General features: G+C 42.0%; 1 protein-coding gene and 2 non-coding genes across 3 annotated transcripts in view; 2 read left to right on the top strand and 1 right to left on the bottom strand.

Annotated features, from left to right (window-relative positions):
- Window positions 1-438: 438 nt before the first annotated feature.
- The window catches only part of TRRAP (transformation/transcription domain associated protein), a 115,921-nt gene continuing 101,719 nt past the window's right edge, over window positions 439-14,640 (top strand). Inside the window, exons 1-7 of the mRNA XM_069486546.1 lie at window positions 439-474; window positions 2,931-3,091; window positions 3,512-3,561; window positions 9,329-9,439; window positions 10,469-10,573; window positions 11,571-11,654; window positions 13,291-13,347. Coding sequence (XP_069342647.1) covers window positions 2,992-3,091; window positions 3,512-3,561; window positions 9,329-9,439; window positions 10,469-10,573; window positions 11,571-11,654; window positions 13,291-13,347 — 507 coding nt within the window. The 5' untranslated portion in view covers window positions 439-474; window positions 2,931-2,991. The remainder of the gene's footprint in view (window positions 475-2,930; window positions 3,092-3,511; window positions 3,562-9,328; window positions 9,440-10,468; window positions 10,574-11,570; window positions 11,655-13,290; window positions 13,348-14,640) is intronic.
- Window positions 3,220-3,428, top strand: LOC138394963 (small nucleolar RNA ZL1). The gene has a single exon (XR_011235467.1). It is a non-coding gene; the product is annotated as a small nucleolar RNA ZL1 (small nucleolar RNA).
- On the bottom strand, window positions 5,632-5,736 carry LOC138394955 (small nucleolar RNA U13). The gene has a single exon (XR_011235461.1). It is a non-coding gene; the product is annotated as a small nucleolar RNA U13 (small nucleolar RNA).

The raw sequence follows: 14,640 nt of genomic DNA, 5'->3' as shown, positions 1-14,640 counted from the left end.
CTGCGGGCTAAGAAGGGATCCAGGAAGGTAGCGGGAAAGAAAACCCAGCCTTGCTTGCCACCAGCGGTGGACTCTACCCGGGCCCGACAGCTGCCAACTCGGGAAGCCGCTCGAGTGCCCACCGTCCCGCAGCAGCCCCCGCGCTTTCCTCACAGCCTGGCGCCTGCGAGGAGTTTCAGGGACAGGAGGAGCCCAAAGCAGCTCGGTACCTGCCGGCCCGGCATCCTGGCGGCCCCGTCCCGCAGGCGCCGGTTTAAAGGGCCGGCGGGCCACCCGGGCCGCGGACGCCCCTCCCCGCTCCCGCCGCCCGCCCAGGCCGCACCCACTTGGGGGCGGCGCGCCGGGCCTAGTTCTCGGTCGGCGGGCGCGGCCGCTTTAAGCGGGGGTGGGACTGCGCACGGCGGAGCGGCGGCGGCGAGGGCTTCGCAGGAGGTGGCGCGCCGGGACTGCAGGGGGCCTGCCTCCGAGGTCTGGGTAAGCGCGGACAGGCGGCCGAACGGCCCCGGGAGGCTCGCGCGTCCCCCGGGCGTGGGGAGGCCTCTGCGGTGCGGCGGCTCCGCGGAGGGATGGAGTGGGGCTTCGAGCGTCCCGGTCTCCTGTAGGCCTCCGCCGGAGCCCGCCCCGGGACGCCGGGGCCGTAGGCGGTCCTCAGACCTGCGCGGTTCCTGGCGGAGCCGGGAGGAAGCGATGGGAGGCGCAGGGCTAGCGGGCTCGGGGATTGGCCCTCGGCGCTCGCCGTAGCACGGCCTGGGAGGCTGTCGCGGAGTGCCCGGGACGGTGACAAAAGGAGGGAACCGGAGGGCCGTTTGCGATTGGAGAGGTCGGGCGAGGGGTTGGGATCCCGTCCCCCAAAAGGCGCCTCGGGGCCGGCCTGGCACCTCCCGGCCTCCACGCAGGCACCTGGCTCTCCGGGCCCGACGCGGACAGCGAAGGTAGCGGCGACGACAGCGCCCCCTCTGGCTCGGCGGCGCCGCCTCAGGCTGGGCTCGGCGGGTCTCTGCGCGGTGGGGCGGGGCCGGCGGGGCCGTTTGCCCCGGGGTGTCGACGCGGAGCCGCCCGGGCCTTCCCACCTCGGCCTGGGCGCCATGGGCTTCCTGGCACCCAGACCTGGGTCCTCGGCCTCCGGCGTCTTCGAACCGCTTTCCAACAGACAGGCGGAACGGGACGTTTCCCCCGTCAGGGGCCCCAGGCCCGGCGGGAGGCAGAGCCTGGCTTCTCGGGCCCGGGAAATCGCAGAGTTAACGACTTACGTGAAAAAAGAGGTCTGAGATTGTAAAAAGTCTGGGCAGTGCTAGGGGATTCTTAGGCAGGGAGAGGCCGTGACCCTGAATCTTGGGTCCCCTGGGATGGTGAACCGGTTGTGGGGCCTCCTGTGCTTGGAGGAGGGAGTGTAACCTGAACGAGGTGCACAGTTGCCAAGTCACCCTCGCCTTGGTTTCTTTAGTGACTTCTGTCCTGAGCCAGAGGATTGGGGCTTCTGGTGGGCTGTTCGAGGACAGCTGTGGGCATCCTCTCCGCATGGGAAGAAGTGTTTTTCGTGTGTCAGAGAGAGTGGCCGGAAGGAGCTCTCTGGTGTCAGGGTGGCCCAATCGCCTGTGTCATCTGCAAGGGAGTGTATCCGGCAGGGCAGGGCCTTTGGAAGGCCTGCACAGGAGTTGTTGGAGGGCCTGTTGAAGAAAGAAAACTAAACCATGAAACCATCTCTTAATGCAGGGTGAAATTATGCAAGGAGGATGGGTAAAAGCAATTTCACCGAGTTCTCTGGACACTGTGACAGCTCTTAAAATAGAAACCAAGTCTCCATCTACATATCAGCTCAAGCAGCAGTTCTCAAAGTATGGTTATCAGCCTGTTCCTGACTCACCAAAGTGCTTTTTGAAGCATTTATTCATTCAAGGAACACTTTTTTCACGCACTCTGGCCCGGGCAAGAGTGAGACTCTGTCTCAGGGGGAAAAAAAAAAAAAGAAAAGGAACACTTTTTTGAGTGCTTGTGTGCCAGCTGCAAGCAATCACCTAGGGCAGGGCTTGCTGAACTGCAGTTGGCAGGCCAAATCCAGCTTGCTCCCTGTTTTTATACAGCCTGTGAACTCAGAATGGTGGGTTTTTTTTTGTTTTTTTTTTTGAGACTCACTCTGTTGCACTTGCTAGAGTGCCTTGGCATCAGCCTAGCTCACAGCAACCTCAAACTTCTGGGCTCAAGTGATCTTCCTGCCTCAGCCTCCCAAGTAGCTGGGACTACAGACATGTGCCACCATGCCTGGCTAACTTTTTCTATATATTTTTTAGTTGTCCAGCTAATTCTATTTTTAGTAAAGATGGGGTCTTGCTCTTGCTCAGGCTGGTCTTGAACTCCTGAGCTCAAACCATCCACTTGCCTCCCACAGTGCTAGGATTACAGGTGTGAGCTACCACGCCCTGCCTTCAGGATGGTTTTTATGTTTTTAAATGGCTGGGGAGAAAAAAGGAAGAATAATATTTCAAGATGAAAGAGAATTATATGAAATTCAAATTTCAGCATCTATAAATAAAGTTTTATTGGAAGACAGCCTCGCTTGTTCATTTACATGTTGTCTGTGACTGCTTTCTGGCTACAACAGAGCCGAGTAGTTGTGACAGAGACTTTATGCCCACAAAGACTAAAACATTTACTATCTGGCTCTTTACAGAAAATGTTTGCCAACCCCTGACTTAGGGAAAGAAGGAAATACGGTAGGAAAGAAAAGCTTCTGTGTATAAAAATCATGTTTTGTAATTAGTAGACAAAATGGATCTGGGTACATTTTATATGCAAAAAAGCAGAAGGAATAGTGTTATGTTGTGGATTGATGCAAAAGTACTTAAATGAATATAGGCATTTAGGTAGGATTTTTAGAGAGAGTGTGAGCCGTGCCCTTTGTAAGTTAGCTAACCATATGTTTCTTTTTATAGACTAGGTGAACTCATGGACCTGATACTTTTCTCTTGAGAAACAAACTAGCTCAAAAGAAAAATGGCGTTTGTTGCAACACAAGGGGCCACGGTGGTTGACCAAACCACTCTGATGAAAAAGTACCTTCAGTTTGTGGCAGCTCTCACAGATGTAAATACACGTGAGTTGGTCCTTTTTGTCATTAAGAAATGCATTGACAATGACTCGTTCATGTCAGTTCAAATGATGTGCACTTTGACATAAATAGTAACATTAACTTTTATCCTTGTTTTCCCTCCTCTACCTTGTAGAGAAGCAAAGTGATGAGCAGTACTGGCTGGAGCCCCAAAGAGGCACGTGTGTGTCTGTGTGTGTGTGTATGTGTGTGTCTCTGTATCCTTGTCTGTGCATGCACATGTATGTCTGATAGTACAAATGTGTGTGACTGGTTGTTAGGGAACTAGCTATGTGCCTTCCATTGGGCCATGACAGTCAAACTGATAAGATCTGATTGCTTCTCTGAAATTGTTAAATCTAGTAATTTTAGGAAGGACCTTAACATAATTTCAATTATCTGATGGGGTTTTTTTTGCCATTACAGCTGATGAAACAAAGTTAAAAATGATGCAAGAAGTTAGTGAGAATTTTGAGGTATGAGCTTTATATTTTATATTTTGCATTTTGAGGTAAACATTCTTACGCATTTTCCTATTGCTGCTCTGTTAGTCTTCTTACTACTAACTAAAAAGTCAGTGTCTTTGTTAATGTAATTTATTATATTTCAAAACTGAAAAGTTGTACACAGTATTGTCTACCTTCACACTAGTGATGGTGAACCCCACACTATGTTGAGGAATGTTGGGTTTAGTTTTAATGTTTTTTTCATTTTTAAATGTAGCTTTTTAAGGCATACACTCTCAGGATGCACTCAAACTTATGTCGTGACTTTGTTATGTTCAGGTAATTGATGCTATGTTATTATGGAATGAGATCTGGATGTCGGTTCTGGCTCTGCTACTTAGGACTTCTGTGACCTTGATCAAACAGTTTCTGTCTTCTGGACTTCACATTCTATAATTGTATTATTGCCCCACAGGTCCCTCAGTCTCTGTTCATTTTTCTTCAGTCTTATTTCTGTTTGTACTTTAGATTGGATAATTTCTATTGATCTCCCTTCAAGTTCACTGACTTTGTCATCTCCAATCTGCTAGGTTTTAAAAAAAAAAATTCAATTTTTTTGTATTTTTAAATTTCAGTTATTTTATTTTTAGTTCTAGAATTTGCATAGGTTTGTATAGGTTTTATTTCCCTGCACTTTCCCTACGTTCGTTGATTAAGATTATATTCTTTTATTTTTGAACACATTGACTGTATAAAGGCTACTTTAAAGTCTTCATCTACTAAGTCCAACATTTGGACTATCTCAAGGTCAATTTCTTTTTTTTTTTTTTTTTTTTTTTTTGAGACAGAGTCTCACTCTGTTGCCCAGGCTAGAGTGAGTGCCATGGCGTTAGCCTAGCTCACAGCAACCTCAAACTCCTGAGCTCAAGTGATCCTCCTGTCTCAGCCTCCCGAGTAGCTGGGACTACAGGCATGCACCACCATGCCCGGCTAATTTTTTTTTTCTATATATATTTTTAGCTGTCCATATAATTTCTTTCTATTTTTAGTAGAGATGGGGTCTCGCTCTTGCTCAGGCTGGTCTCGAACTCCTGAGCTCAAACGATCCGCCCACCTCGGCCTCCCAGAGTGCTAGGATTACAGGCGTGAGCCACCGCGCCCGGCCTCAAGGTCAATTTCTATAGGCTGTGGGTCACATTATCCTGTTTCTCTGCTTACCTAGTAATTTTTTATTATACAGCGGACATTATACGTGAAATGTAGGGACTCTAGATTCTGTTATCTCTCTCTGAAGAGTGCTGATACTTTTATAGGTAGTTCAGTTGCCAGCTGATCTCACTGATCTCGTGTAGGCTTGGTATTATGCTTTGATAAGGAGGACCTGTGCCTAGCCCAAGGTGTTTCCAAAGTCTCTAACTTGATGGGATTCAACCTCTAAACTCTCTCTCCCTGTGGATCTCATTAGAGGTTGATTATAGGCCTTGTTCTAGGGCGTGGTCCTTCCTAAGCTGGATGTCTGATGTCTGGGTTGTGGTATCCCAAGATACTAAGTATGTCTTTGCACTCTGGCTAGGCTAAATCCAACAGTCTCTAACATTGCTCTACATTGCACTAGTATCTTTGTTCATCTCTCAACTCTAAAGCGGCCACTCTCTGGTAAGCTTTAGGTAGTGTTACCCTATGTATGTGCAGCCCAGCCTTCAATCAGGGCCTTGTGGGAGCCCTCCTCACCCCCTTGCTCTGTAGGTCGTTTTTCTCTGGTGTTCTGTACTGTAGATTACATCCACTTTAGCTGCCCTGAACTCTGAGGTTTGCCTCCTCAGCTCAGCAGGCCTGTTCTCTATTTGGACCCAGCATACTGAACCCTGGTCACCTAGATCACCTAGGCAGAGAGCTGTGGTGATCATGAGGCTGAACTTGTGACTCTCCCTCCTTTTGGGAATCACAGTCTCATGCTGCCCCTTGTCCAACCCCTGAGAAAAGTTATCTCATAATTTGCCCAACTTTATGGTTCACCTGGGAGCCAGTCAGTCTCAGACAGATGAGAAAGTCATATTTTTTATTTTTACTTATTTTTTATTTATTTTAAAATTTTTTTCATGTCAGATGGGCAATGTGCCAACAGTGTAACAAGGTTTGAGGGGAGGCACGTCTCACACATGAGCATGAAACCTCAATCATCGTGCTTATGAACTACAAAAGGATCACATTTCTGATTTTTAATGTGGGGATAATAAAACCTTTCTCACAGAGTTAATGAGGTTAAGAACAATAGATGAAATGTTCCCTAGCCTATGCATGGTCTTTTGAATTAATAAACATTAAATAAATGCTAGTGGGATTGAATCAGATACCCTGCTGTCTGTAGTGATGGATAGTATTTTAGTTTATTTTTTTAAATAGACATTTTCAGGGACTTGTTGCCTTGAGCCAAGCTAGAAAAAAAAAATATTGAGATACTTAGAGATCTAGCTAAAGAGCTTCCTCTTCTGCCCAAGCTGCTAAAGCAAGCTGTTAAAAAATATATATAAAAAGAGGTGGGAGGCAGAAGAGATTAAGCTTCCATTCTGCATTTTATTGGAAGAACTGATCTGAGAGAACCATAGTCCTAGCAGGTTGATTTGAGACGCTGAAATCATGGGGGTATCTGAACCTGCAGGAACAAGCACATGGGCCGAGCCTCTGAGTGTGGCTTGGGGCTATCTGGATTAAGTGTCTGGCTTCACTCTCTTTTTTCATGTCTGCAGTTCACAGGTTAGTTCCTGGCTTTTGATCTCAGATGCATTGATTAAATTAACAGAATTAAAAGTTAGTGAAGCAGTATACTTGGGGCTTTTCCAAATAGTGACTTTTGAAATTTATGTATCTAAACATTTACTTTAAATGAAATTCAGATGACTGAGTTAAAATTAAATCAAATCAAAGAATTAAATACTGGAATGACCATCAGTAGGCAAATCACCAGTACTACCCTAGGAAAATTTTTAAATGAAGTGAGTGAAAATTAAAAAAAAAAAACAAAAAAAAAAACAAACAACTCCCAATGATTTCAGGAATCTTAAAGATTCATTTCATTGTCCACTTTGGGATAAAATTCTGGCCTAAGTAATTATTAAATGGGCCATCTTTTAAGGCAAAATAAATAAACTTTTGAGTTAGATATCACATGAAAAATTCATCTGGATCAAACAGCTGGTTGAATTGAAATATTGGCAGAATACCTGGGCAACTTATTGAATGAATGTTTTTTTTTTTGGTTTTTTTTTTTAATTTTTTTTGGAGGCAGTGTTTCGCTGTGTTGCCCGGGCTGGAGTGCAGTGGCTGTTCACAGGCACAGTCATAGCGCACTGCAGCCTTGAACCCTTGGGCTCAAGTGATCCTTCTGCCTCAGCCTCCTGGGTAGCTGGGACTACCGGCACATGCCACAGTGCCCAGCTGAATGAGCCTTTCTTATTGGAGAAATTTGGAACTCAGATGTTTGGATCTGTATAGTCAGTAGTTAGTATAGATTTATATGCAGATGTGTTTGATTTCTTGATAACCTGGCAGTTCAGCATTCCAGCATGAATCTTGTCCCTCTTTTCCTTGAATCCTTGATTGTGGTTGTTTCATAAAAAATTCTAAGCTTAGGGGTGAAAGGTGACAGATACAGTTCTTGTCCCCACCAAATTCACAATCTACTTGGGGAAAAGCTATTCAAGTACTGCACAAGTCCTGGGGTGCCTCCTGTACTGTGTTCTGTGTGAGTGGAGCCCCCAGGATTGTGTGTCAGTTTGGTCCCAGGAGACTGAAGCACAGGTGTATGTGCCAAGAATTGCAGTGGTTTCTTTCCCTGCTCCATACTGCTTTCTGATTTTCCCCCGTGCCTTCCTTTATAAATTTATAGACTCTTCTTCTGAGGTTGCCCATATGATAGACAAGTCCACACCTTTCTCTTGAGCCCTACATTTAACTGCCTGGCTGCCTCCTCTCACCAGCTTGCCAGATTGGTGACAGGAAAACTTTAACTTCTTTCTCTTAAACCCCCATCTCCACTGTACTGAATGTTTTTTAGTGCCTCGTACACTTGTGCTTTCTCTTGATTTTGTACCTTTGCCTATCCTTTTCTAGGAACCTTCTTTCCCACCTTTTCATGGGTAACTCCTCCTTGCCCTTCGGGTTTTAGTGTAAATATCACTTCTGCAGGAAGGCATATTCTGCACTTGGTTCCATCTGTTATGTCCCATTGCTCGTACTTCCCCCATGGTGATCCTGCAGTGTTAGTCCTTTTTGTGGATAACTGTCTTCCCACTACTGCCTCCCCCATCTCTGAAAGCATGGATCTATTTTGTTCACCATTTTATCTCCTGGGATCCTGCACATGATAAGAACTCAATACTCAATAAATATTTGTTGAATGAGTAAGTGAGGTTTTTTGTTTTGGGTTTGTTTGTGTTTTGTTTTGTTTTGTTTTGTTTTTGAGATAGACTCTCACTCTGTTGCCCGGGTTAGAGTGCTGTGGCATTAGCTTAGCTCACAGCAACCTCCAACTCCTGGGCTCAAGCAATCCTCCTGCCTCAGCCTCCCGAGTAGCTGGGACTACAGGCGTGCACCACCACACCTGTCTAATTTTTTCTATTTTTAGTTTCCTGGCTAATTTCTTTGTATTTTTAGTAGAGATGGGGTCTCTCTGGTGCTGAGGCTGGTCTTGAACTCCTGACCTCAAGCAATCCTCCTACCTTAGCCTCCCAGCATGCTAGGATTATAGGCATGAGCTCCCAAGCCCAGCCATAAGTGAGGTATTAAGAGAGAAAAAGGACTTGGGTTTAGATATACTTGATTTGAATCTACTTTCAAAACTTTTTTTTTTTCTTTTTTTTTTTTTGAGATGGGGGTCTTGGTGTGTTGCCCAGGCTGGTCTTGAACTCCTGGGCTCAAGCAATCCTCCTGACTTAGCCTCCTAAGTAGCTGGTATTATAGGCTTGAGCCACCATGCCTGGCTCCAAAACTTTTAACCTTTTTTGAGCCTCTTTCTTTATCTGTGAAATGGAGATAATACTTACCTTGGGGTTGTGGTGAGGACCAAGTGAGAACTAATAAAAGGCACATGGCACAGTGTTGGCACCTAAGTCCTCGTAAATAATAACGATAACACTCACTGAGCATTTACATAGATGGTGTTATAAGCTTTACATACAGTAACTAATGTAATCTTCATAGTCATCCTGTAAGGGAAGCAGGAAGTAATAGATCATTCCCAGAGAGGTTAAGTAACTGTCACTTCCTAAGTGGGATCCAAAAACTGCACTTTTAGCCATTATACTATACTCTCTCCAAACCATAGTTTCATTTCCTATTCTTTTAAAATCGGTGCTGGGATAAATAATGGATTAGATTATAATCTAATTAATATAGATCTGATTATTAAATTAGATTTTTAAGTTAGAAAAAGGTGTCACTTTGTTAGGTTCTTTGTTTTCCAGATGAAGAAACTGAGACCTAGAAGCTAAATGACTTCTCAGTGGTCTCATACTTGGATTGTGGCAGAGCCAGGCTAGAGTGGGCTCCAAATTCAATATTTTCCAAAGTATTGGTATTTCTAATTTTAATGGTAAATTTAGCATTTAGTTCTCTTGAATTGGATTTCAGAAGCAGTAATCATTCTGATTTATTTAAAATTACATTATCACTAAAGCATCTATAAGTGTTAAAATTTACCATTAGCTCTGCTATAATATTTTACATTCCTTTGAGATTGTTATGTGAATTTGAAATGAAAATACGTACACATAACGGGCTTTTCTTTTTGCATGGTTAGAATGTAACATCATCTCCTCAGTATTCTACATTCCTGGAACATATCATCCCTCGATTTCTTACATTTCTTCAAGATGGAGAAGTTCAGTTTCTTCAGGAGAAACCAGCCCAGGTAATCTCAGAAATATCAATGAGGAACAAAAAGTCATGCTTTAGGATTGTGAACATTTATGAATTAACTGAGAACACTTAGGGTTCTGCTTCAAAATAAAAGAGGTTTTGTCAACGAAGGATAACTTTGTCTAGGACCATTACTGCCTCATGTAAATGTCTTGGTTTTATTTTGTCTGGGCCGTCTCTTTTATGATTTAAATTATTCACATTTGCCAACGGAAGATGTGTGGATGTATGTGGTTCATTAAGACAAATTCAAATATATGCAAAGGAAGGAATGACCCCCACCACCCCCATACCTATTAAGTAACTCTAAACTTAATAATTTCAGTTCCTATAGCTCATGGCCAATTTTGTTTTATCTGCACACACCCCCACCCTCTTCACCCCACCCACCATGACCATTTAAATATGGTCCCATCATACCATTTTTTCTATAAATCTTTGAACATATATCTCTTAATAATAACTTTTAAAAAAAATTACCATAATACCAGTGAAAGTTTATCAGTAAACAAAGCATTTTTATATTATACCAGTTCAAAACCATACAGATTTGGCCTGCCTCTTAGTTGTCAGCTGCACAGACAGAATCATGAAAGCTGAGGACAGCTTAGGACTTAACTGGTCCTTGTGCCCAGGGTAATAGGAGATGGCATCGTGGGAGATAACCCAAGATTGAGAAGGGAGACCCTAAAGTAGGTTCTGTTTGTGTTTCGCTCTTTCATCTTGAATCTGTTCCATATTTGCACACTCGTGTCCTTCTGCTGGAAATACTGATAAGTTGTGAAAGAGGAGAAATTGGCTTAGTTGATTTGGTACACAACAGTAGAAGTATTGAAAATAATGATTTGCAGTATGTATTTTGGTTTACATTTAAGTAGTTTAAATGGACTGTTTCTAAAATCAGATCCATTTTGTAGTATGGTAGTTCAGCCAGCTGTGTGATACTTGTAGAATGTGAGAGAATTAATTTGGACCCCTTGGAAGTATTTTTATCCTTACATTGTTTATTTTTCCTTGCCAGCAACTGCGGAAGCTAGTACTTGAAATAATTCATAGAATACCAACCAATGAGCATCTTCGTCCTCATACAAAAAATGTTTTGTCTGTGATGTTTCGCTTTTTGGAGGTAACCTTTGAGAATTCTCATTATATAGCCGTACTCAAAACTTTCAATGGTTTTCTTATGGTAAAATCTAGTATTTTACAACTGTTTCCCTTTCACTCAAGTTCTTATTCACGTGGGCAAAAATTTTTCTTAATGTCCCTTTCCCCTCATTTCCTTGATTAAATTTCTAAGAAAGGTAACTTAATTGAAAATCGTTTGAGTCACTGGGAAATTGATAAGACATAGTGGAAATCTTTGAAAAATTTGTGGAAAATGAAGTTGGGCAGTGGTTGAGCGTGCAGGGTTCATCTGCGTGGTGCTTTCCCTTGTGTGTATCTCGAGCAAGTACTTTACACATAGTAGATGCTCATAAAAAGTATCTCGAATTCTTGGTGAATCCATTTGGTACCTGTTAAATTAATCACTAAAATTGTTTTCTTGCTCCTCTTAGTCTTGAGGTGTTTAGAATTCTCTCAGGTTTCTGGGCCCCTCAGAAAGATGAGCTTTGGAGCGGCTAAGAGTTGGGTCAGATCTTGGCCCTGCCTCTCGTTAGCTGTGTCGTGTCAGCCACGTGGTTCCACTGCTCTGAGGCTTCACTTCCTCACAGGTCAAATGTGGATGGCACCCACTGCGCACAGAGCATTTGTAAAGTGCTTACCAGAGGGTCCAGTCCACGGGGGGTGTTCAATGATTACTCTTCCCTGGTCTCTCGGCAATATTTTCAAACAGTAAAAAGTGTCAGTTGGGCCATGAAGTCCTTAGTTCATGGTGGGATTTGCAAAAACCAGTTGATCTGTCTGTCAGTGTAATTCTCAGAATTTACTGGCGGGATGCCCTTCAGGTGGTCCACAAAAGACCACGAAAGCTTCCTGTCTGTGTTCTATGAATTTTTAACAAATCAAGTAGAATTTGGTTGATGGAAGATGTATGTTCAGAAAATGCTTAGAAAATTAGTCTTTAATCTTTAAGTCCCCAGAGGTATAACTATTTGTAAATGCTTTTTTTTTTTTTTTTAAAGACGGAAAATGAAGAGAATGTTCTTATTTGTCTAAGAATAATTATTGAGCTACACAAACAGTTCAGGCCACCGATCACACAAGAAGTAAGTTGTTTATCTTGATAGCATTTATGAAATGTGTCAACAAATCCTTCTGCCACATACATTTTTTTATTCTCTTTTAGAGTTGATTGAGCATGTGCTGCTTTTAAGTGTAAAAAATACAACCTAAGTTGGAGGCAGTTGTTTATGGGTTTCACAGTGACTTTTCCCCCAGTGTGTGTATCAGTACTTCTCTGAATTTGTTCAGTAGATGAACTGACCAGACTGTCAGGTCTGTCTGCTCTGTTCTGGTGTTTACATGGCTGATGTGCCAGAAACCACCAGTCGTTTCATGTTGTACAAGAGTAGAGATGTGGGCTCTGAAGTCACAGTCGGGTTAGAATCTCAACTCGGCAAGTCAGTACTTGTGTGACGTTGGATAAGCTCGGAACCTTTTGGAGACTTTTCTATAAAATGGGGGTAATCATAGTGTATACTCAAAATGTTGTTTGAAAATTAGATCTAAAAGTTCTTAGTACAATGATTGGCACCTAGCTACATAGTAAGCAGTAAGTACGCAACATTTGCCAAAATTTGGTAATACCTTCTCTGATGATGACTTTAGTAAATGTCTGTTGTAGATTATTTGAAAATTAAAAGCATAATGATGAAATAGAATTCTTATCATCTTAAAAACAAGTAGTTAATGTCTTGGCTGGGTGCGGTGGCTCATGCCTATAGTCCTAGCACTCTGGGAGGCTGAGTCAGGAGGATCCCTTGAGCTCAGGAGTTCAAGACCAGCCTGAGCAAGAGCAAGACCCCATTTCTGCTAAAAATAGAAAAATTAGCTGGACATTATGGCAGGAGATTGTAGTCCCAGCTACTCCAGAGGCTGAGGCAGGAGGATAGATTGAGCCCAGGAGTGTGAGGTTGCAGTGAGCTATGTACCATGGCGCCACTGCACTCTAGCTGGGGCAACAAAGCAAGACTCTGTCTCCAAGAAAAAAAAAAAGTTAATGTCTTGGTGATTTCCTTCTCTTTTCCTCACCTTAATGTATATTTTCTACATAATTGTGATAATAACGTCTTATATCCTGGTTGTTTTCTTTCTTATTATATGTAAGCATTTTTCCTGCCATAAAAAATTCTTTATAAAATGAAGTTTTAATGGGTACATAATATTTCGTATGAGTATCCTTATTTTCTGGATATTTAAGGCATTTCAGATTTTTTATGTATGGCTATTACTGAATGTCTTTGTGGTTTGAATTGTTTTGTAGACTAAGTTTGTAGAAGTAGAATTACTGAGTCAAAGATATTAATGTTTTAATGCTTCTGATACATATTGCTAAGTTGATTTCTAGAAAGATTTCAGCAGTTAATGGTCCCTGAGTAGTATGAATCTCCTCATTACAGCCTCTCAAACATTGTGTATTATTATTTTTGAAAGGCAAAAAGTGGTATTTATTTTCATCTCTGCTCTTCCTGAATTAGAAACTTGTTTTCTTCTAATCATTTCTTAATAGGTATATATATTTTGTTTCTTCACATCTATTGCCTATTTGTATCTTGAGTCTGACATTGTCCTTACCTATTTTATGAGTACTTATATATCAAGATTATTATTAATATGATTTTTCTTATAAGCATTTTGTTTATGAATATCTTCCTATAATGAAAGTGTCTTTTTTTTTTTTAGATTCATCATTTTTTGGATTTTGTGAAACAGATTTATAAGGAGCTTCCAAAAGTAGTGGTATGTTTTTACTCTGGTTTGAATTTATTACTTCCTTTTTCCAAAGGGATTTTGGAACAGTTGAAGAAATAATTTCGGAGCGGTGGGGGGAGATGCTAATTTTAGAATAGGGGATGGTTAAAATCTAGGTTGATAAATCAGCCTTTCAAAAAAAGAGTTCTTTTGGTTTCTCTATTTAGCTTACTTATTTTTTACATAAAATCAATATATTTTTATTGTAGAAATTTTGGTAAAAATCAGAAAATAAATCATAATTCTCTCACTTGTAAGCAACGACTGACGTTGAGGTTTTGTTTTGTTTTTCCTTTTGTGCATTTTAAAGATGGTTGAACTCACAATCTTGAAGACTTTTGGGAAGGTGGCATAGATTTTCAGTATGTTTCTATATCATTATAAATTTTTTTCAGTATTAAGAAGTCTTTACAAGCAGTGCTGCAACATGAAAGTACGTAGAGTAGAAGAGGAAAATCTCCTCCCCCATCTCGTTCTCACTTACTAGATGTGGCTGCCATCACCAGTTAGGAACACGACTGTCTTTATGGCAGTCATAATTCTTAGTGGCCCCATAATTTTCTTTCACATGCACCTACCTTGGTCATTTCCCTATTGCTCATTTTCCCGATTTTCAGTATTTTACTATCACAAATAATGCTTTTGTAAAAATCATCGTGCATAAATCTGTTTATGTGTCAGAATTTTTTATTTTAAAAATTTATTTTTAAGCTTAAAATTTTTTTTTAAGTAACATAGGGTAAAATTGATTCTTTTTGGCATTTTAAGGATTTTAATCTGGGAACAATGTATAAAACTTAAAATTAGTTACTTTGGGTTTCCTGTCACCTGCCCTTCTGTCAGAGCCTGAGAGCTGCTTTTCACAGGCATCTGCCTTGTTGAACTCGAAGCCCAAATTCCACTGAGAATGAAGGATGAAAGTGAGGTCCTGGCTTTTAAAGACGTCCTCTGTGCTTTCCTTCTGTTCCCTCTTCAGTCTCTATTTAGAGACTATTTGAAAAGTGAATTCAATAGAGACTGGCTCCTAGTTTCTTCACTAGAGGGATGGAGTACATTCTTTCCTGCCTCACTGTGCTTTGTATTAATACTTCATCTTTTATTAACCAGGAAAAAAAAGAGTAGAAAATATTTTAGGCAAGTTTTTGTTTTCTGTTGTTGAAGGTAGAGAACATTGTTCCTATCCTGTTATCTGTGTGGTCTTGGGTACAGAGTAAACGGTGTGTGTTGGTTTAGGCTTTACTTCAGGGCACTGGGGAATGAATGGCTGAGCCCAAGTACTAT

The sequence above is a fragment of the Eulemur rufifrons genome, chromosome 14 (genome assembly GCF_041146395.1).
Source record: "Eulemur rufifrons isolate Redbay chromosome 14, OSU_ERuf_1, whole genome shotgun sequence".
Taxonomy (NCBI): Eukaryota; Metazoa; Chordata; class Mammalia; order Primates; family Lemuridae; genus Eulemur; species Eulemur rufifrons.
The sequence above is the reverse complement of the archived record's forward strand: the minus strand, read 5'-3'. Positions and strand labels throughout refer to the sequence as shown.